The 23,423-nt window shown below is 41.6% G+C and overlaps 3 protein-coding genes across 14 annotated transcripts in view; 2 read left to right on the top strand and 1 right to left on the bottom strand.

Annotated features, from left to right (window-relative positions):
• Nucleotides 1–1,325: 1,325 nt before the first annotated feature.
• UBE2B (ubiquitin conjugating enzyme E2 B) lies at nucleotides 1,326–21,168 on the bottom strand. Of its 2 annotated transcripts, XM_002815889.5 has the most exons (6): nucleotides 20,984–21,168; nucleotides 18,143–18,223; nucleotides 16,174–16,199; nucleotides 12,057–12,146; nucleotides 4,481–4,569; nucleotides 1,326–2,636 (listed from the first exon to the last, which is right to left on the bottom strand). In XM_002815889.5, exons 1-6 carry the CDS (start codon nucleotides 21,025–21,027, stop codon nucleotides 2,508–2,510), a joined length of 459 nt encoding a protein of 152 aa, XP_002815935.1. In that variant the 5' UTR covers nucleotides 21,028–21,168; the 3' UTR covers nucleotides 1,326–2,507. The 2 variants fall into 2 exon arrangements, with proteins under 2 accessions (XP_002815935.1, XP_054412537.1); XM_054556562.2 differs by lacking the exon at nucleotides 12,057–12,146 and having other exon boundaries at nucleotides 20,984–21,121.
• On the top strand, nucleotides 20,419–21,984 carry LOC112133433 (uncharacterized). 3 transcript variants are annotated; one of them, XM_054556561.2, is made up of 2 exons: nucleotides 20,419–21,218; nucleotides 21,688–21,984. In XM_054556561.2, exons 1-2 carry the CDS (start codon nucleotides 20,999–21,001, stop codon nucleotides 21,765–21,767), a joined length of 300 nt encoding a protein of 99 aa, XP_054412536.1. In that variant the 5' UTR covers nucleotides 20,419–20,998; the 3' UTR covers nucleotides 21,768–21,984. The 3 variants fall into 3 exon arrangements, with proteins under 3 accessions (XP_054412536.1, XP_054412535.1, XP_054412534.2); XM_054556560.2 differs by having other exon boundaries at nucleotides 20,999–21,307; XM_054556559.2 differs by having other exon boundaries at nucleotides 20,999–21,477.
• The window catches only part of LOC100462342 (cyclin-dependent kinase-like 3), a 144,775-nt gene continuing 142,586 nt past the window's right edge, over nucleotides 21,235–23,423 (top strand). For 3 of the 9 annotated variants that reach the window (XM_054556554.2, XM_054556552.2, XM_054556551.2), the window contains exon 1: nucleotides 21,510–21,618. The gene's annotated coding sequence lies outside the window, so the exon portion shown is untranslated. Of the gene's footprint in view, nucleotides 21,619–23,423 lie in introns of all 9 variants that reach the window. The other 6 variants (XM_054556545.2, XM_054556541.2, XM_054556542.2 and 3 more) reach the window with 4 other exon arrangements.

Below are 23,423 nucleotides of genomic sequence, written 5' to 3'. Positions count from 1 at the left end.
TAGAGACGGGGTTTCACCATGTTGGCCAGGCTGGTCTTGAACTCCTGAACTCAGGTGATCCACCCACCGCAGCCTGCCAAAGTGCTGGGATTACAGGCGTGAGCCACCGTGTTTGTGAATTTGAAATGAAATAATATATGTTAAAAGTGCTTAGAATAGTGCCTTTCACAGATTATTCTGTGCTAGGGGTATTGTTACAGGGAATTGCATCACACATGCATTTAAACTTTTTAACATGAATCCATCAATATAACTTTGTACCAACATAAATAAATATTTTAGTTCTAGCTTCTTGCCCTACCATACATTTATGAAACTGACCTAGAGTTTAAAGTAAACACTTTTTGTACGACTCAACCTTGTAAATCGAAGGTTTATATCTGGTACTTAACCAAAGAAATAGGAATCTGTTCCAAGGCTGCAGAAAAAAGTGAGGAGTTATGTATAGATTGAACCTTCTTAAGGATTTTCTCAAAAAGGAATGTGGACGCTATGAGTTTTATGCATATGTTGAATTTTGGAGTTAGAACTCACTGACCTCCCTGTAAAGTAACACGTAACTTCTTTATAATTATTTACCAATACTTGAAATGTTCCTGTTTTAAACTGGGAAAGGCAAAAACAGGTCAAGGATAAAAATGGATGTTGAAGTGGTAACCAAATAGCATTTAATGAAATAAGAGGGCAGACCCTCATAACTACTGTATATTTAATCTAGGAGTTACTAGAGTGAATGTCTATAGTTTGTTTTGGAGCTGAACTATAAAAGCACCACACAATTAAAGCATCTTTTTGGGAGCCACGATTCCAGTGAGTGAATTCCCATTTGTATCAAAGTTCCCTAAGATCATACACTTACCTCAGAATTTGCCAAGTAATAGCTTTTATTTTTAAACACAGGGTATTGCTCTGTCACCCAGGCTGGAGTGCAATGGCATAATCACAGCTCACTGCAGCCTCAACCTCCTAGGCATAAACTATTCTGCCACCTCAGCCTCCTAAGTAGCTGGGACTACAGGCAAGCGCCACTATGCCCAACTAATTTTTTAAAAAATTTAAAGTAGAGAAAAGTCTTATTATGTTGCCCTGGCTGGTCTCGAAGTCCTGGCCTCAAGTGATCCTCCCGCCTTTGCCTCCCAAAGTGCTGGGACTACAGGTGGGAGCCACCTGGCCCAGCCTATAAAGCATTTATCCAATCAATGTTAAACAGTGCATAATGAATAGAAGCTGTAGATATTGCCATACTGTAACCCAATCTTATGGATATGACAAGAAACTCTTGGGGTTACTGAAATAGCTGTTTTAACTACTAGAGAGACTACACAGGTGGTTCAACAGAATTTACTTGTATATTTTCCATTTTCTATACTATTTGAAGGCATAGGATAGTTTTGTATTAGCTTTCTACAATACTGTGTTTTAAATTTATCCAGTAAACTAAGATGCAGTACAACTTTTATACAACTCAGGAGATTAAAAAAAAAAAATCTCCACAAGAAGAAGCAACTCAGCAGGCCCTGGCATTAAAACATTTCCCAGAATAAACAGATATGCATTGCATTAAAGGTAATTTTCAAATATTTAAGTTACACCAAGATTTCCCTCCAATATGTGCCTTTCTCAAACCAATGCAACTAATTCATTGCTAATACTGGGGCATGAATTTTTGGCAAATGTTTATGGTTTTACTTTCTTCATTAATCAAAAATTTTTTAAAGTGCTACCAAGCAGCAAAACAAGTCGTATCAGTTCTCTGCTCCTGGCAGAAGTGTCAACTGTTAAATCGCAAAAGGTACAGTTTTAACAGTAAGTAATGCATGAAGAAATTGTAACAAATGGCCTAAATACAGAGTTGGACAGAATCAAACCAATTATGTCTAGAATTACTCAATTGAAACTAATAGAGGTACATTCAAAATAAAGTTGGAGATTATAATCGCTATTTAGAATCAAATTTGAAGACTTCCTTGATAAAATATAAGAATGTTCTTTTGAAATTGTAAATGAAACTATCAATAGATGGAGAACTAGAGACTTATTAACCCCTCCTACACACATAAGGAAATAAGTGACAAAGTCTCTTGCACTGAAGTTATGTATTTTAACAGCTTTACATGTAATATTCATATATAAAAAACTTTAAGTGCTTTTCTCCAATTTAAAAATCTAAAGAATTCAAAAATAAGGCATTCAATATTTGAAAAAAGTACAGATTTACAAAATGTGTATATTCTGTCATGAAAACTCCACACCAACATTATACACTTGGAAAAAAATACAAACAGGATATATTACAAATTTATGCAGCAATAACTTAGTTCACACCATGCAATAAAAAGTACATTAATCAAGATACACAAGCTTTTGTAGGTTCTAAACTGAAGGACTTTTTTCTTTTTTTTCTGCAGAATCCTTAAAACCTGTGGCACTTAAAATTTGTTAGCCTTTCTACTGAGAGGTAAATTATACACAACAATGATGAAAAAGATTAACAGACCAGTTGTCTATTATGAATCATTCCAGCTTTGTTCAACAATGGCCGAAACTCTTTTCTCATATTCTCGTTTGTTTTCCTGATAAAGCTGTGCTGCCTGGCTATTGGCTGGACTGTTAGGATTCGGTTCATCCAGCAGAGACTAGGAGGAAAGAAAAGAAAAAACAGATTTGCATAGTTATTCTTTATACTAACAGGGGTCAGATATGGAATATATTATAGAAAAGTTATACAAAACAACAAATTACTTCAGAGATTAACATGTAGTATAATTTTGGGTCTAAATACTTTTAGAAATGATTTGATAAATACTATGGGGTTTCCTGCTGCTAAGGTACTTAAGCTTCTGAAATAAAGTTCTCAATTGCCTCAAGACCTACAATTTCAGCTGGGTACAGTGGCTTGCGCCTGTAATCCTAACACTTTGGGAGGCCGAGGCAGGAGGATCCCTTGAGCCCAGCAGTTCAAGACCAGCCTGTGCAACACAGGGAGACCCTGTTTCTATTAAAAAAGAAAAAGAGGTCGGGTGTGGTGGCTCACGCCTGTAATCCCAGCACTGTGGGAGGCCAAGGCGGGCAGATCACCTGAGGTAGGGAGTTCGAGACCAGCCTGACCAACATGGAGAAAACCCCGTAATTTCTAAAAATACAAAATTAGCCGGGTGTGGCGGCGCATGCTTGTAATCCTTGCTACTCGGAAGGCTGAGGCAGGAGAATTGCTTGAACCCGGGAGGCAGAGGTTGCGGTGAGCTGAGATTGCACCACTGCACTCCAGCCTGGGCAACAAGGGTGAAATTCCATCTCAAAAAAAAAAAAAAAAAAAAAAAAGAAAAAAAAAGAAAAAAATACCTATAATTTCAAAGAACTCAGAAAAGAATATTCTTAAGCATATTGAGACGTTCTCATTAAACCAAGGAAATGAACAGCTTAATTTGGTTAAGATATAATATCAATAATTATCTCAGTAACCAACATTTTCCAAGGTTAAACTCTATTACTGCAGTTACTTTGCAAATGTCTGACAGTAAATTTGGGAGATAAGTCTTGTTTCCTTTAATCAACAAACCATATACATTTAGCAGGAAGAGAATGAGATAGGAAGGTTGAAAAACAACGCTTGTAAGATGACCAGAACTGGCCTGGTGCAGTAGCTCACGCCTGTAATCCCAACACTTTGGGAGGCTGAGACGGGCAGATCATGAGGTCAGATCGAGACCATCCTGGCTAACACTGTGAAACCCCATCTCTACTAAAAATACAAAAACTTAGCCAGGCGTGGTAGCATGTGCCTGTAGTCCCAGCTACTCAGGAGGCTGAGGCAGGAATCACTTGAACCCGGGAGGCAGAGGTTGCAGTGAACCAAGATTGTGCCATTGCACCCCAGCCTGGGCAACAGAGCAAGACTCTGTCTCAAAAACAAAAAACAAAAAAAGAATGAAAGAAGTGTGAGAGAAAAAACTTTAAAAAGAACATCACAAACTAACATATTATTTCTGCTCCTCTCAAATCCACAAAACCGAAACACCCCTCACTCCACCCCTCCTAAATTTTCAAAGATTTATTCTGAAATATTCTGCCAGACTGCTTCGACAAATGGTTACATTAGTTTTCCTTTCTTTTTTTAAAATAGAATTTCTTGGATGGGGTAACATACTCAATGCTTATCTGCACTTGGCAGTTTCTTTAGGTTCCTATGGTTTTTCCAAGCCATTTTTTCTTTTCCACAACCCTTGGCTATGCTTCATGGACACAAATTAGGTTTGACCTGTGAGAACATGTAACTTACACAATCAGGAAAGGGACTGCAGACTGGATCCCAAGTACGCACTACTGAAAGAGAAAAGTTAGCTGAAAAGCATGGATTCTTGTCCAAGCTCTGCCATTGGTTACCTTGTCCAAGCTCTGCCATTGGTTACCTGTGTGCTAAGGAGCTGACTATATCCTACAGAATACTGACAAATTATAATACATCCTAACACACACTTACCTGAATTGATGTTAAGATAGAAGATACATCGTATGTTGGACTCCATCGATTCTGAAGGATATCTAAACATATGCTACCATCAGCATACACTGCAAAGACAACACTAAAATTAGTTACACATTCACTCTGCCACATCTAACAGTTAAGAGAAATCTTTAACACAAACAGAATGCTTGGCTTAGAAGTTTTAAATATTAGGTAATAACTAAATTCTTCTGTATCACAGGATAACCTGTCTTAAAACTAAGGTCTCGTATTTTGCATCTGCTATGGTTTGAATGTTCCCTCCAAATCTCATGTTGAAATATAATTGCTGGAGGCTGGGCGCGGTGGCTCACGCTGGTCCTGAACACTCTGGGAGGCCGAGGCAGGCGGGATTGCTTGAGGTCAGGAGTCTGAGACCAGTCGGGCCAACATGGTGAAACCCCATCTCTACTAAAGATATAAAAATTAGCCGGGAGTGGTGGCACATGCCTGTAATCCCAGCTACTTGGGAGGCTGAGGCAGGAGAATCGCTTGAACCCAGGAGGCAGAGGTTGCAGTGAGCTGAGATCACACCACTGCACTCCAGCCTGGATGACAGGTGTAAGACCCTGTCTCAAAAAAATAAAAATAAAAAAATTAAATGAAAAAAAATTAATTGCCATTGTAACACTGTTGAGAAGTGGGACCTTTAAGAAGTGCTTAGGTCATGAGTGCTTAGGGCAGGAGTGTACTCCAGATAAAAGGATGAGTTTGGCACCATTTCTTATGTCTTGTGTGCTCACTTGTCATTCTGCCTTCTACCATGGGATGTCAGAGCACCAAGGACCTTGCTTAGGTGCCAGCGCCATGCTCTTGGACTTCCCAGTCTCCAGAAGCATGAGCCAAACAAACTATTATTATTTACAAATTTACAAATTATCAGTCCCTGCTATTCTGCTGTAGCAGAAAATGAACTAAGACAGTACGTTATGATTAGGAGGCTTTGAGTTAAATTTCTTCAACACACATCATTTAGCAATCTATTTAAATTCCGTATTTCTAAATATTCTTAAAGCTTTTAAAAAACTGCTTATTTTTGACACAGCAATTACACTCCTAGAAATTAAGGAAATAAACATGGACATGCACAAAGATTTACTTACAGGATGTTCACTATACTACTACTTATAGAGTAGAAGGCCAGGCGCGGTGGCTCATGCCTGGAATCCCAGCACTTTGGGAGGCTGAGGCGGGCGGATCACGAGGTCATGAGTTCGAGACCAGCCTGGCCAGCATGGTGAAACCCTGTATCTACTAAAAATACAAAAATTAGCCAGGCATGGTGGTGCACGCGTGTAGTCCCAGCTACTCAGGAGGCTGAGGCAGGAGAATTGCTTGAACCCAGGAGGCGGAGGTTGCAGTGAGCTCAGATCGCGCCACTGCACTCCAGCCTGGGCGACAGAGCGAGACTCTATCTCAAAAAAAAAAAAGTGAAAAACTAAAACTACCTTGTGGTCCGTAAAAGAGGGAACTGGCTAAATAAACAACGATTGATACATTCATATAAACAATAGCAACACAATCACCAGAAATGATACATATCTACTGTTTATAGAGTAAGACATCCACAGATTATTACCTTAAAAATAAGTTTTTAATTATTTATAATTCCCTGTTTTGATTAAAAAGTTTTATATAAATTAATTTAAAGTATATGTAGTATGTAGTGAAAAAACATTTGTAAGACCGAACGTCAAAATGTAAGTAGTGGATATTTGTAATAGTAGGGTTATGGATGATCTTATTTTCTTTTCCTTTTTGAGACGGAGTTTCGCTCTTGTTGCCCAGGATGGAGTGCAATGGTGCAATCTCAACTCACTGCAAGCTCCGCCTCCCAGGTTCAAGGGATTCTCCTGCCTCAGCCTCCCACGTAGCTGGGATTACAGGTGCCCACCACCATGCCCAGCTAATTTTTGCATTTTTAGTAGAGACGGGGTTTTGCCATGTTGGCCAGGCTGGTCTTGAACTCCAGGTGATCCACCTGCCTCGGCCTCCCAAAGTGCTGGGATTACAGGCATGAGCCACTGTGCCCGGCTCATGTTGTCCAAGCTGGAGTGCAGTGGTGAGAACTCGGCTCACTGCAACCTCTACCTCCAGCATTCAAGCAATTCTCCTGCCTCAGCCTCCCGAGTAGCTGGGATCACAGGCATGTACAACCACGACCCAGCTAATTTTTGTATTTTTATTAGAGATGAGGTTTTACCATGTTGGCCAGGCTAGTCTCGAATTCCTGACCTCAGGTGATCTGCCCACCTCAGTCTCCCAAAGTGCTGGGATTACAGGCGTGAGCCACTGCGCCCCCAGCGGATGATCCTCTTTTCTTTTCTTTTTTTTTTTGAGATGGAGTCTCGCTCTGTCACCCAGGCTGGAGTGCAGTGGCGTGATCTTGGCTCACTGCAACCTCCGCCTCCTGGGTTCAAGCAATTCTCCTGCCTCAGCCTCCCAACTAGCTGGGATTACAGGCACACGTCACCATGCTTGGATAATTTTTTTATATTTTTAGTAGAGACGGGGTTTCACTATGCTGGCCAGGCTAGTCTCGAACTCCTGACCTCGTGATCCACCTGCCTCAGCCTCCCAAAGTGCTGGGACTATAGGCGTGAGCCACCGTGCCTGGCCTATCTTATTTTCTTTATCCTTCCTTGTGTTTATGATTTATTTGTGCAATGAGTATACATATTCCATTAAAAAAAAAAAAAAATCAAGTGACTAACAGGTATCAAAAGTCCTGAACATCTCGGAGGGTTCTTCCCTTTTTAGACTGATTCTGTGAAAATACAAGCAATGAACATTAAGTATTTGCCCAATTGTGAGACTATCTGTAGAAAAAATTTCTAGAAGTGAACTGCTATGTAAAACAAAGGGTAAATGCATTTAAATGTTACAGATACCACTTCATTAAGCAAACCATAACAGGGAGTGGGGAGCAAATCACACTTAAACACTGTGATTCTTCCAGACTCTATCCTAGGCCCTTTTCCTTCTTACCCTTTACACACACACTGGGCAATCCTATTGACTCCTGTGGCCTCAGTTACTATCCATGTGCTCAGTACTCCCAATCATTGGCCTTAGCCTAGATCTAAATCTCAGCTTCAAAGCCAACTTACTGTCCATCCCACAGAAACATCAAACTTAGCTGCCCAAAGCAAAAATTAGTAACTCTGTAAAACCCATAAAAGTGTAAAACAATTTTAAAGTTCTGAGTAACTATTTCTGAGAATCCAAAAGTAAATCAGAACTCAAACATCTTATCAACTGATGAATGAACAAAATACAGAATATCCATACAATGGAATATTATTCAATAAAAAATGAATCACAGATACTATTATATCACAACATAGATGAGCCTTGAAAACTTTATGCTGGGTGACAGAAGTCAGTCACAAAGGACCACATATTATAAGATTCCATTTATATGAAATGTCCAGAATAGTCAAATCTAGAGGGAAAACACGTTAAGGGTTACCTAGGACTGAAGCGGGGAGGGTTAGGACAAACAGAGTTGACTGCTAAGATAATAGTTATGGGGCTTTTTGTTGTTTTTAAAGTGGTCATGGTGATGGTTGTGATTATGCTAAAAACCATTTGAGCTGTACAATTTAAGTGGGTGAACAGCTTGGTGTGTAAATTATATTTCAATAAATGTTTTTAAAAAAATAAACCAGAAAGTTAAATTATAAAAAAGTACTCATAGCAGAAAAAAAGGGAAGCTATGCTATAAATATGAAGAGATGTGAAAACCAAATACACTGCTTTCTTAGAAATGTGCTTAAGTTGATAACCCTATATTTATATCCCTTACTCATTCTACAGTCTTTCCCACCTTGATTTAAAGACCCCCTTATCATAATTGGTTTGGTTTGACTCAATAACAAGTCTAAGCAAGATAAAGCTACAGTGGAATAAATGGTAAATGACTTGGGAACTTCCCCAAAAAGAGAAACAGAAAATAAAATTAAACCTGTCTTGGACAAAAAAAAAAAAAAGCAAAAAAGGCAGCTAGAAGGAAAAAGCAACTTCACAGCAATGAAGCGCCAAAGGTAGTATCTATTACTGGAAAGTCACCTTGATTCCAGACACAAACAAAACACATCTCTCCTCTGGGTAGGGAGCTCTATAATGTATTCTGCAGTACTAGAGACACGACCAAGACAAGAGGACCTCTGAAAATGTTCTTCCTGAAAGTGAGTTGGCTGATGGGGAACACCACATTTAAATGAGCAAAGGCTGTGAGACTGAAGAGGAGCTTCAAGAATTTGGAGACATCTTTCACATGGTAATTTATAATCCAGAAATATAAATGGAATAGATGTAAACAGCAAGATGTCAAGGAAGACCAAATTTATTACAAAGGAATTAGCCATCATTTAGTGAAGAATAGTAACAAACTACTCTACCAAGTGAAAATGAGAACAATTCCACTGAAGGAAAAAAATGGAAAATGACATTAAAGCCTTTAAAAACACACAAGCCTCTGACCCAGTAATCCCCACGTTTAAAAAACTTAGTCTAGTTGTTATGCAGCAATTAAAAAAACAAACAAAAAACTCAGTCAAAATAATAATTAGTATCTGAAAAGATTTATTTTGAGGCCAGGCACGGCAGCTCACACCTGTAATCCCAACACTTGGGAGGCCAAGGCGGGCAGATCACCTGAGGTCAGGAGTTCAAGACCAGCCTGGCCAACATGGTGAAACCCCATCTCTACTAAAAATATAAAAATTAGCTGGGTATGCAGCTACTTGGGAGGCTGAGGCAAGAGAATCACTTGAACCCGGCAGGCAGAGGTTGCAGTGAGCCGACATCATGCCACTGCACTCCAGCCTGGCCGATAGAGCAAGACTCTGTCTCAAAAAAAAAAAAAAAATTAGCTGGGTATGGTGGCACACATCTGCAGTCCTAGGTACTCAGGAGGCTGAGGCAAGAGAATCACTTGAACTCAGGAGGTAATGGTTGCAATGAGTCGAGATCACACGACTGTACTCCTGCCTGTGTGACACAGTGAGTCTTTCTCTAAACAACAACAAAAAAATTTTTAAGGTTTTTAAGAATGTTCAAAGTGCTATTTAAAATTGTAAACAATTGAAAACTATCAACAATTGGACACTGGTTAAAAATATGATAAATCTATGTAACAGAACATTTTGCCATTAAAAATGATGTATCAGAATACTTATTTATTTTTTTGAGATGGAGTCTTGCTCTGTCGCCAGGCTGGAGTGCAAATCTTAGCTCACTGAAACCTCCGCCTCCCAGGTTCAAGCAATTCTCCTGCCTCAGCCTCCCGAGTAGCTGGGACTACAGGCATGCACCACCATGCCCAGCTAATTTTTTTATTTTTGGTAGAGATGAGGTTTCACTATGTTGGCCAGGATGGTCTTGATCTCTTGACCTCATGATCCACCTGCCTTGGCCTCCCAAAGTGCTGGGATTACAGGCGTGAGCCACTGCGCTCAGCCCAGAATATTTAATAAGGAAAATATTCACAGTATGTTAAAAAAACAAAAACAAACAAAAAAAAAACAAAAAAAACCCCACCTCATTTTATATATAACATTCCAATTTTCTTTTTTTTTTGAGACAGGGTCTTGCTTTGTCACCCAGGGTGGAGTGCAGTGGTGCAGTCATGGCTCGCTACAGCCTCAACCTCCCAGGCTCCAGCAATTCTCCCACCTCGGCCTCCCTCGTGGCTGGGAATACAGGTACGCACCACTGTGCCCAGCTAATTTTTGTATTTTTTGTAGAGACAGGGTTTCATCATGTTGCCTAAGCTGCTCTTCAACTCCTGGGCTCAAGCAATCCACCCGCCTCAGCCTTCCAAAGTGCTGGAATTAATAGGCATGAACCACTGTGTGTGGTCACTGACTCCCAACTTTTTATATGCAAAATTGTACTTTTGAGATAGGATCTTGCTCTGTTGCCCAGGCTAGAGTGCAGTAGCACAGTCATGGCTCACTGCAGCCTTGACCTCCTGGGCTCAAGTGATCCTCTCACCTCAGCCTCCATAAGTAGCTGAGACTACAGGTGTGTGCCACCATGCGCTGATTTTTTTTTGTTTTTTATAGGGATGGGACCTCATTATGTTGCCCAGGCTGGTCTCTGACTCCTGGTCTCAAGCAACCTTCCCACCTTGGCCTCCCAAAGTACTGGGATTATAGGTATGAACCACCACGCCTGGCCAAAATTGTATTTTTGAAAAGCTTAATTTTAGCCAACAAATTTTTCTTGTTATTTTTCATAACTCCACAAATAAACAGATAATACTTTTATCTATTTATTTTAGTAGAGGCAGGATCTTACTGTTACCTAGTCTGGCCTCAAGCCACCCTCCTGCCTTAGCCTCTGGAGTAACTGGGACTACAGGTGTGCACCACTGTGCCTGGCTTAATATTACCTTTGTTATTTTGGAGACAGAGTCTTGGTTTGTCACCCAGGCTGAAGTGCAGTGTTGTGATCTCAGCTCACTGCAACGTCCGTCTCCCAGGTTCAAGTGATTCTCCTGTTTCAGCCTCCTGAGTAGCTGAGATTACAGGTGCCCACCATCATGCCTGGCTAATTTTTGTATTTTTAGTAGTGATGGGGTCTCACCATGTTGGCCAGGCTGGTCTCAAACTCCTGACCTCAGGTGATCTGCCCACCTTGGCCTCCCAAAGTGCTGAGATTACAGGTATGAGCCACCATGCCCGACCACGTATTACTTTTAATTCAGGAGTTATTAAAACAACTTGACCTCAAATTTGGAAGCTTCATAAGAGTCTAGCTACAGAAACATAGCCAAAGGCTGGAAAAGGTGGCCCATTCCTGTAATCACAGTGCTTTGGGAGGTCAAAGTGGAAGGACTGCTTGAGGGTAGGAGTTCAAGGACCAGCCTGGGCAACACACAGAGACTTTCTGTCTACAAAAAAGAAAAAGAAAACAAACAAAAAAATTAGCTGGGCGTGGTGGTCCATGCCTGTCGTCCCAGCTACTTAGGAGTCTGAGGCAGGAGGATTACTTGAACCCAGGAGTTTGAGGTAAACAGTGAACTGTGATTGTACCACTGCACTCCAGCAGGGGTGACAGAGTATAACCTTGTCTTTGAAGAAATAAGAAACAAACCAAAAATCCACAACAAACCCAGCACTTTGGGAGGCCCAGGTGGGCAGATCACAAGGTCAGCAGATCGAGACCATCCTGGCTGACATGGTGAAACCCCGTCTCTACTAAAAATACAAAAAATTAGCCGGGCGTGGTGGTGGATGCCTGTAGTCCCGGCTACTCAGGAGGCTGAGGCAGGAGAATGGCGTGAACCCGGGAGGCGGAGCTTGCAGTGAGCTCAGATCACGCCACTGCACTCCAGCCTGGGCGACAGGGCCAGACTCTATCTCAAAAAAAAAAAAAAAAAAAAAAAAAAAAAAAATCCACAACAAAATACATGGCTCACATGGACATGGAAGCAACACCTACAAGTGAGCCCTAACAGTAAAAAGTAAGGTGAAAGAGCTAAAAGGAGGGAAACAACTCTTTTCCCCACTATCATCTGCAAAATCTATAAAATGCTACTTACCATTTGGATGAAACATTTTGGATAAAAACCTAACAGTTGGTGGTTTATTTGGATATTCTTCAGAAAATTCTATTACTAGTTTAAAAGTACCTAGAGAGAAAACAAATAATTATAGTAAAGACAAGCACGACTTTTTAATCTCTTCATCAATTCTCAACTGCATACTGGTTTTTGTATAACCACATAAAAGTTAGTATGTCAACTTTGGTTCGGCACACAAAACATACTAAATATACTCTATTTATGTTAGAATGATAACACGCAGCATTGGCAAGCGGTTGGGGAACAGGCACATTCATGTTGCTATTGGTGGGAGTGTTAACTGTCATATTTTTGGAAGGCAACTAGGCCCTAGCTACCAAGATTTAAAATGCATATTTGAAGAACTACAAATAGTTTATTATAGCTTAGAATGGGGGCTGGTCAAAGGATTTTGAGAGGGGCTGACTACCACATGGCAAAGGACCCTCCCAGGAGGTGGAGGTTGCAGTGAGCCCAGATCATGCCGCTATGCTCTGGCATGGGTGACAAAGCAAGACTCTGTCTCAAAAAAAAATAAATAAATAAATAAAAAATAAAAATAACTCAGAAAATCTTCATTAAAAATAACCGTAGCCAGGTGCAGTGGCCCACGCCTATAATTCCAGCACTTTGGGAGGCTAAGGTCGGCGGATCACCTGAGGTCAGGAGTTGAGACTAGCCTGGCCAACATGGTGAAACTCCGCCTCTACTAAAAGTACAAAAATGAGCTGGGTATGGGGGTGCCTGTAATCTCAGCTACTCAGGAGGGTGAGGCAAGAGAATCGCTTGAACCTGGGAGGCGGAGGTTGCTGTGAGCAGAGATCGCTCCATTGCACTCCAGTCTGGGTGACAAGAGCGAGACTCTGTCTCCAAAAAAAAAAAGGTAGGTTAAACTGCAAACCCATTACACAGAATATAAATTAAAATTATATTTCTCCCCAAGTTGGTGATAAGTGTAAGCATTGTTTTACATATTTGCAACTGTCTCTTTAATGATTGGCTTAACAGAAGACAGCTGGATTCTCTTATCCGCTTCTGCACTCCATTTATTACAATATCCTGTTTAGTTTAAGTACATGAAGAAAATCTGGCCTCACACAAATATGTACTTGAAAAAAAGGAGTACTTTCTTTCTTTCTTCCTTTTTTTTTTTTTTTTTTTTGAGACAAAGTCTCACTGTTGCCCAGGCTGGAGTGCAATGGCACCATCTCAGCTCACTGCAACCTCCGTCTCCTAGGTTCAAGCAATTTTCCCACCTCAGCCTCTGGGGTAGCTGAAATTACAGGCACGCGCCATTCCGCCTGGCTCATTTTTGTATTTTTAGTAGAGACGACGTTTCACCATGTTGGCCAGGCTGGTCTTGAACTCCTGACCTCAGGTGATCTGCCCACCTTGGCCTCCCAAAGTGCTGGGATTACAGATATGAGCCACTGCGCCCAGCAAAAAAAGTAGTATTTTAATAGCTTTTTCAGGTAAGTGTAGCTATTCTGTTTTGATATTATACCAAAGAAGAAATGGTAGTTCTTTTAAAGGTTTGCTGCAATACAGAATCTGAAATTATTAGTCAACTTTTTGTACTCAGTTACATTAAAATCTGTTCACTTCACATACATGTTTTACCTATTCATGGTTTTGTATTATTACTCATGGGACATCTGCAAAATATTGGGTGACTCGAGTTTACAGATCTTCCAAATGTTGCCATATTCCATTATATACTATCAAAAAAATCACAACAGGTAACACTACCCACTAATCTAATCAAAAAGTAAGTATCGGGAAGCTGTTATTTTATCAACAGCAACAAATATCTTCAGTTGCTATCCTTAACCTAACAACCCACTTAGATCCCCCCAACTTTTTTTTTTTTTTGAGATGGAGTCTTGCTCTGTTGTCCAGGCTAGGGTACAATGGTGCGATCTCGGCGCACTGCAACCTCTGCCTCCCAGGTTCAAGCAATTCTCCTGCCTCAGTCTCCTGAGTAGCTGGGATTACAGGTGCCCGCCACCACACCGAGCTTATTACATCACTTCTGAGAATATGTCTGCCATATATTCAAACCTGAATAACCACAGCTTGTCTGTATTTTCAAGTAAAAATGTTCCATTAAAAAAGTCCTTCAAATTGCAACTCAACTGCAGAAGTGCTTTTCTTCCAGACAGCTATCATACTATGACATGCAGAAGTGCTTTGTTCATACATCCTACTTCATATTATACAGAATATTAAAAAGACAGATACTCGGCTGGGTGTGGCTTATGCCTGTAATCCCAGCACTTTGGGTGGCCAAGGAGGGCAGATCACCTGAGGTCAGGAGTTTAAGGCCCCAGCCTGGCCAACATGGTGAAACCCCATCTCTACTAAAAATACAAAAATTAGCCGGGCATGGTAGCGCACGTCTGTAATCCCAGCTACTTGGAAGGCTGAGGCACGAGAATCACTTGAACCTGGGAGGCAGAGGCTTCAGTGAGCCAAGATTGCGCCTCTGCACTCCAGCCTGGGTGAGAGAGCGAAACAAAAAAAACAAAAAAACACATAGATACTCAAGGATCCAGAGCTTCCTAATACTAATAAAAATGTCTTTAAATTAAGAAATTAAGAAAAATTGGTAATTTTTTTAAAGACAGGGTCTCACTCTGTCGCCCAGGCTGGAGCGCAGTGGCTCCATCAGGGCTCACTGCAGCCTTGACCTCTCAGGCTCAGGTAATCCTCCCAAGTAGCTGGGACTAAAGGCATGTACCACCATGCCTGGCTAATTTTTTGTAGAGAAGGGCTCCCCTAGGCTGGTCTCAAACTCCTGGGCTCAAGTGATCCATGATCCACCTGCCTAAGCCTCCCAAAGTGCTGGCTATACAGGTGTGAGCTACTGCCCCTGGCCAACTGGCATCTTTTAAAATGCAAAGAATATAATCACTATTAGTATGGTTTGGTGCCACTGTCTAATGCCTTGATTTGTTCTAAGACATGAAACTGCTTAGGTGTAGTTATAGTCACCATTGGTTTTGTACCATCAATGCAAAGGTCACCAGTCTTAGTATGATGAGATTTGATCATATGGGTCCCCCGAGAGGGTCTCCAAGACCCCAAGGGGTTTATGGATCACACACTTGAGAACCCTTGATGTAGAGAAAAAAGGTGAAGTCCTTAACTACCTCCTTCAACTCCTTACCCCCACCTACAGATAATCACTGATAACAGTTTGATATATAACCCTTTAACATAGACACACATGCATATATGTATTTGCTAAAAATGTGATGCTACAACAAATATTATCCTGCAGTTTTTTTTGTCCTCTTAAGACAGTATGTCCAAATCTACCTTATTCTTTAACAGGTACATATTCCAGAATCCAGATACATCATAATTTGCTTAACCATTTCTCCTACAGGACATTCAGGTTACGTCCTTACAAACTGCTGCAGTCAGTATTCTCGGATAAATATTTTTGATGGATTAATTCTGAAGTCATTTTGTTAATGATAACAGATATTTAATAATTTCTTAAAATCCAACACTACAATTAGGAAAAGCCTAAGTTCCTGGTTAAAACCAGTTTGATAAGTTCAATTATAAATTCGGTATTAGAACTAGTTTCCCATTTTCCTAGCCCCTGATGAAAATACCCAACTTGAGATGCCAAAGATTATGCAAAATGGTAACTACTTATGGGTGTTAAATGCTAGTAGTACTTGAAACTACTGGCAGCTATGTATGTTTATGAAAAATTTCAGCTCAACACCCTGTCAAATATCAAAGATAACAAAGTAAAAAAGCATGATTTACTCTTCCGGTGTTCACCTCAGAGATATCTTTAAGGCCACCTAAATTTAAACTATTCTCAACATAAACACTGTCATCCGGGCTTACAGTTATACAGGAAAATATTAAAGTAACCTTTAATATTGGTTACCAATGGAGGTGACCAAGCTGCTGTGGGAAGAAGTCCCTTATAAAGTATAAATTTTCCATAGCTTTACTTTTAACTTGGCCTATTAACCATAGAAAATGGCTTCAAGTAGATATGTTGGTGTTACAATTTTCTACTAAAAAGTAACCTCATAACACTATAGAAAACATAACGAGTATGACTTACCATCTTCAAAAGGTGTCCCTTCTGGTCTGAAAACAAGAAGATTTCTGATTAAAAGAAGTTTCTCATTCTGCTTTTTCTTGATTTTCAAGAATGGAAAGGATAAACTCCAACAGAAAAAGAGGGACTCATTCCGATGATTTGTGGAGTTTTAAGATAGAGTTTAGTAACACCTTAGCCCTGGATTTTCATAGACCCAGGCATAAAGTATTAACTTTCATTCTAAGATTTCTTTTTAGGGTGGTTTTACCAAACCAAACAAAAAAACTTGCCCATAATTTTAGCACAAAAAAACTTTCATTAATACTGACAAGTCATTTTGTACATATGTATATTCTTTTTTTTTTTTTTTGAGATGGAGTTTTGCTCTTGTCCCCCAGGCTGGAGTGCAATGGCATGATCTCGGCTCACTGCAACCTCCTTCTCCTGGATTCAAGCGATTCTCCTGCCTCAACCTCCCGAGTAGGTGGGATTACAGACGCCCGGCTAATTTTTGTATTTTTAGTAGAGACGGGGTTTCACCATATTGGCCAGGCTGGTTTCGAACTCCTGACATCAGGTGATCCACTCATCGCAGCCTCCCAAAGTGCTGGGATTACAGGCGTGAGCCACCGCACCTGGCCCATATGTATATTCTTAAGAGGAAAAGACATCTTTTCATTTTACAGCAATAAGATGTAAAGCAATACTCTAGTTATGACGCTAAACCCAAGTGTCCTGCTTTCCAATGGAGCCATAACTCTTGTTCAAATAGGCTAAACATAGTTGTCACCAAAAAGCCAGATTTGTTTGCTCAGATCCTTGCCCCCATATCCCAATTTCATCTTTCCTAAGCAGCAGCATAAAGTTTAATTATTACTTGCAAGGCATATTCAGGATCTCAAAGCAGCAGGATAATATCCTGAAGGTGCCATGTATTCAACTCAGATTCAGAAGTACTTTATGAGGATGAACTTCACTCATTTTCCACTAGTCTTTAAATGTAGACTCTTGTAGCTGATTCTGTAGTGTCAGAATTCTGTTTATCAACATATTCTTTTTATTTTTTAATGCAAAACTCTAGTTTCAAAGGAATGAAAGAAAAAATAGATCAAGTCTAGAAAAACCAAAGAAAAAGCATAAGGAAATTTTAAATTAAAAAGCATATACGCAATATACATAGCAGGTAAAATTTACGACTGCTTCTCAAATGGCTGCATTCTGTTATTTCACACTGGGCTGTGAATCATTTTCGCTTAAATTCTTGAGACAGTGCAAGTTCTTAATATTTTTGGTTCCAAACCTTTTAACAGCTCCAATAGAATGAGAGCATTTGCATGATATGTTTTATACAAAGTAACTTATTATTTCTCCTTTATTATTCCATTCCATTTAGTTTTGAATAGTATTTTAAAAGTAAAACCCCAAGTGATTATAAAACCATATGTAATAATATCAAAGAGCAAATAAACTTTGTATAACTGCTGAAACTTTTTCCTTTTTTTTTTTTGATACAGGCTCTTGGCTCTGCTGGCTGCCCATGTTGGAGTGCAGTGGCACAATCATGGCACACTGCAGCCTCAAACTTCTGGGCTCAAGTGATCCTCCTGCCTCAGCCTTCCAAGTAGCTGGGACCACAGGTATGCACCACCATGCTCAGCTAGTTTTATACTTTTTGTAGAGACAAGGTCTCAGTATGTTGCCCAGACTGGGCCAAAACTCTTTTTTTGGTGGGGAGGGGACAGAGTCTCACTGTCTCACTATATCGCCCAGGCTGGTGAACTCCTGGGCTCCAGCGATCCTCCCAGGTGTTGAGCTACTGTGCTGGGCCAAAACTCTAATTGAAAATTTTTTTTTTTTCTAATTTATCTTGCAGTTTTAGTCCTTAAGATCTCTCATTCCACCTCAGTTTCTTTTCCTAGACAGTTGTTATATGTTCACTTTTCTTAAAGATTCAGCACACTACTATTATTTGTTAAACCTTTCAACTCACCCAAATATAACTGCATTCCACTGCATGATGTTGTTTTCAGATGGTGCGCCACTGACACCCACAGGTGGGTCCTCTTGTAACCTGGAAATCCAGTGTGGTTATTTAAAAAGTTGAACATTAAGGCCACTAAGGAGGCCACATAAACACCTACAGACACTATACCATCTATTTTGAGACACAGACTAACTCCATTTCCTTGTTACTGTGAACTAAAATGAACCATATGACTTAAATATATTAACCAGGTATATATACTTATTATAAATACCTCTCCAAATTATCTAAAAATCGAAAGGGCTTGAGAATCATCCCTCCTTCAATATTATCAAGATTATCTCTTCAATAATTGACGTATAGGAACACTTTTACACTATTGGTGGGACTGTAAACTAGTTCAACCATTGTGGAAGACAGTGTGGCGATTCCTCAGGGATCTAGAACTAGAAATACCATTTGACCCAGTCATTCCATTACTGGGTATATACCCAAAGAAATATAAATCATGCTGCTATAAAGACGCATGCACACGTATGTTTATTGCGGCACTACTCACAATAGCAAAGACTTGGAACCAACCCAAATGTCCAACAATGATAGACTGTACTAAGAAAATGTGGCACATATACACCATGGAACACTATGCAGCCATAAAAAAGTATGAGTTCATGTCCTTTGTAGGGACATGGATGAAGCTGGAAACCATCATTCTCAGCAAACTATCGCAAGGACAAAAAACCAAACACCGCGTGTTCTCACTCATAGGTGGGAATTGAACAATGAGAACACTCGGACACAGGAAGGGGAACATCACACACCGGGGCCTGTTGTGGGGCCGGGGGATAGGGGAGGGATAGCATTAGGAGATATACCTAATGCAAATGACGAGTTAATGGGTGCAGCACATCAACATGGCACATGTATACATATGTAACAAACCTGCACGTTGTGCATATGTACCCTAGAACTTAAAGTATAATTAAAATACATATATTAAAAAAAAAAGAATTGATGTATATAGACTGTCCTCTTATACCAAAAAAATTTAAAACCTCAAAAGCAAGTAATATTTTTACAGAACCGTTGATTTTGCTGCTCTAAACATGCAAAGATTGTGTATCCTAAACAGGCTACTTCTGCAAAATGGCTACAAGAAAAAAAAAAAAAAGCAAACCTCAGTGTAAACACGAAATGACTGAAAACACATTAAATTTAACTAGGAAACTAGTATTAGGCAGCAGATTTACTCTATTCCTTTTGCTTCAAACAGCAATGGCTTTAAAAAGTAATCAGTAGGTTTTCCGCCAGTCCCTCTTTTAAAGGCTCTGCACTAACACCAAATCTACCTCTCAGATCAGGAGACTCAATACAAGGCTTTCCAACATTCGTCATAGTCAAATTCTTGTAACCTGCAGATCTCTGGAAACTACAAAAGGTGCCATGCATTCAACTCAGAATTAAGCAGAGCATTACAGTAAGGAGCCAGGGCGACAATGACATGAACTAGTTTACTATCTGAATTTTAGTCACGAGTGCTAATCAAATACACTGATTTCAAGCTTTAGAAAGATGACTTTTGCACCAAAAAGGGCATCTCCTTTCAGAGACTGTAACCTCAATTAAAAATGCTACATTATATACACACACAAATACATATGCAGTTGTTTTTCACGGGGCATCATAATTTGCGACTACTCCACATAAAAAAATGGTTTTTAGTCAATCTCAAGCAAATTAGGCCACCACGAACAGAAGCCTTAGAAGAACTGCACTGCTTGACGCCTACCTTTAAATGGCTAAGAGAAGCTACGAATGAATTAAATAAGTTGGCCAAATCCAAGTGCCTCACAGAGGCTTTATAATAGCTGAGAGATGACTTCCTGAGCGACAAATCTAAGTTTTTATGCTAGATATTTTGTTCAATTAGGGCAGGTGTCCCCAGAAAAAATTTTAAGAAAAATGTTCAGAGTATCAAAATGATGTTTTCTCACTTATTTTTTCTATGTCTCTAAGTATCCAATAAAAGGTAAACAACGGAATAATCATTTCCTATCTCACAACCCCAATACCTCCTAACAAAACCCTATTTTATTTACCAAAGGAGGCCCAGGGAGTATCAGATTAGCACCAGTCTAAGGGAAGGCATTTTTCCAGACTCGGGAGGCTATAGATAGGGCTTTCTTCAACAGCCAGAGCTGAGTTCCAGAAAGCACTGGCAGCCAGGGTGGCCAGCTCTAAGGTCCCAGATCTCTAAGTCAGTTCCCAAGGTCCTTTCAGGCGGGCGGGGACAGAGTCGGGTTTCGGGGGATGGGTTAACCTCCGGGCCTCACGCACTGGACCCCACCCTCACGGGACAAATGGAAAGGATTGGCAGGGGTCGGGAGGGGGGTTCGCCCCAACACGGCTCCTCGGAGAAGACGGCGGGGCCGTGAAACAAAGCTGACTGGTGCTGCCGGAGAGGAACAAGCTCCCGCAGGAGCTCACTTTGAGGGGACAAGAAAGGGGCGCCGCAGGGTGCAGGGGCGGGCGGATGATGTCTGATATCACGCCTGGGCGAGACGCCGGGCAGCTGGCCGAAATGGGCAGCAGGGAAACCTAGACCAGTCGATCGACACCGTTTTACTTTTTGGGGGGAGGGGAAGCAGTATCGAAATTTCTTCGGGCGCCAGAACGAGCGGCAAAGCTTATGGGAGTACGGGCCGAGGCTAGGACCTGGCTTCCGCCAGTCCCGCTGGGCCCACAGCCGGCCCTCTGAGGGTCACAAGGGGAAGGTGTCTGGGATCCACGCCCTGCAGCCCCGCAGCTTTGAGGGGCCGTCATCTAGGCCAAAGTGAAGGCCCTTACCGCTTGAAATCCCGCATGAGCCTCCTCCGGGCCGGGGTCGACATGCTCCGCAGCTGCCCCGCGGTCAGTCTGAAAAAAAAGAGTCCCGCGCAGCCCCCCCACCCCCCGGCGCGGCGGCCGAATCACTGTGGATCGCCGCCGCCGCCGCCGCCGCCGCTGAGACTGACAAACAACCCTGCAATGACGTCTCCCTCCGCCGCCTCCGGCTCCCTCCGCCCTCCGCCGCTACCACAGTGTAAGTGCTGGGGGAGGAGGGGGCGGGACGCGGGAGCGCGCGTTCCCCGAGCCCTTCACCGGGGCGCGGTTCCGCCTGGGCTTCCTGAAGTAATCGACAAATTTGTGTTCTCTGTGTTCAGACTAGAGGTTGTGGATTCAGAGACCACAAAACCGAAACACTATCCTGTCTCCCTCCCCGTCACTAGTTTAGGCTCGGCGGGGTGGAGAAAGAGGGACGCATCCGGGCCAGAGATTTCAGGGAAAGGAGGTGGGATGATGTAAGATCACGTGACTGCCCGCGGCCTTGTCAACAATCCACCCCTGAGGGGGAGGGGGAGAAGTATCTAGAACCACGTGTCCCTATGACGCGTTTACAGCGGGTCACGTGAGCGCCTCGCCTGGATGTGAGTTTCAGCCAGGTCTGTGAAGCGGGTTTAAGAGGGTGAGGGCGGGATAAACCTTTATTAGTTGTTTTCTGTTTATCACAGGTATAGAGACAACGTTACCCAAGAGGTCATGGCAGAATCAACAGCTTGTTTTGTTTTCTTTAAACCGGGACCAAAAATAATTCCTCTCTGGTTGGTTCAGTGGCTTATCAACTCTGGTACTTGGGGCAAGAAGAGTGAGAGGATCGCACGATCTTCTAAGGCAGCCTTGAATACTGAGGCCCACACAACAATCTCCTGAAATGGTTCCTTGAAGCTACCAAATAGGCTTTCTGCTTTGCAGTGGGGTTTCTAGGATTGGAAATTCTGGGCAAACATTAAAGGATGATGTATTATGCAGTTTTCCTTTCTGGGTCTGCTTTCAATTGAAGATATGTGTCAGAGTCCGGGGACTTACCTATGGTGGGGGAGTACCATTGTATTTTTAAGGAATGTGGGGGTGCAGTCTTCCAAGCATATCAATGAGTGGTTGGTTGTCAAAGAAACCTACAAATATGATTCATATCTGGGGGAGAGCTCCGGCAGACATGAGTGAGGGTTATATAGGTAGCCTGAGATAACTTAAGGTTTTCTACACTAGCAAGAAAGGTGCAAATGGGCCAGAAGGGCCCCCCACCACCAGGGGGTTCAGAGGTGTTAACCTCCCACAGAACTTGAATATTTTCTGTGGTCACTGTCCTTCCCTCTATTGCTTCCAATTCCTACCTTCAGGACTTTGTTATACTAAGGACTCTGAGTACTTTTGTATCCATTTGGGGAATTGTTCAGTTCAACAGGTAAAGGGAGGGTGGAAAGAGAATCTTAGCATTGCCTCAGCCTTGCCCCTAGTTCCATGGAAGCAGAGTTAACTTTTCTGACTTTCCTTGGACCTCTTTCTTCAAACCCTGAATTCCCTCTCTGCTTCCAGTGACTGCCTTGGTGATCAGGTTAGCCAGGCCTAACTCTTGATAGGTCCTGTTAGACATTCACAATGTGTTTTCTAAGTTAAAAGCTGAATATTCTTAATTTTTTTGCCTTTCTGCCATTGCAGTCCTAACCCTTCCAATAGCAAAGGAGGAAGACACACAGGTAGGGTTACATGGAGAAAAATGGTAAAGAGAAACTATATCTTAAAAATATCCCTCATGAGCTGGGGCATTAGCTCATGCCTGTAATCCTAATACTTTTGGGAGGCCAGGAGTTGAAGACCAGCCTGGGCAACATAGGAGATCCTGTCTCTACAAAAAGTAAAATTAGCCAGGCATGGTGGCGCACACCAGTAGTCCCAGCAACTCAGGAGGCTGAGGCAGAAGAATCGCTTGAGCTGAGGAAGTTGAAGCTGCAGTGAGCCATCATCATGCCACTGAGACCCTGTCTCAAAAAAACCCCTCAACAACCAAAAAAACCCTTGTAATTTATCAGTCAAGGCAGTCACTGAAAGCAGAGACAGAATTCAGGGTCTGAAGAAAGGGAGGTACAAGGAAAGTGGGAAAAGTTAACCCTTTCTGGTTCCATGGAACTATGGGCAAGATGAGGGCAATGCTGAGGTCCTCCTCCTACCCCCTCTTTCCCTGTTGAGCTGAAGAATGGATACAAAAGTGCTCAGAGTCCTCCTGACCCACCAACAAAGTCCTGAAGATGGGAACTGGAGGCAATAGAGGTAAGGAATTCAGTGACTACAGGGATTTATAATTGTTTTGGAAACAGTTTATTATTTTCCAAAATGATATAACACTTTTAACTGATTCAGTGAATGTGCATCATAAAGTCTTACAGCTGTGTATTAGCAAGAATCACTG

Source organism: Pongo abelii, chromosome 4 (assembly GCF_028885655.2).
Source record: "Pongo abelii isolate AG06213 chromosome 4, NHGRI_mPonAbe1-v2.0_pri, whole genome shotgun sequence".
In the NCBI taxonomy this organism is placed as follows: Eukaryota; Metazoa; Chordata; class Mammalia; order Primates; family Hominidae; genus Pongo; species Pongo abelii.
This window is presented reverse-complemented; position numbering and strand designations above follow the sequence as displayed.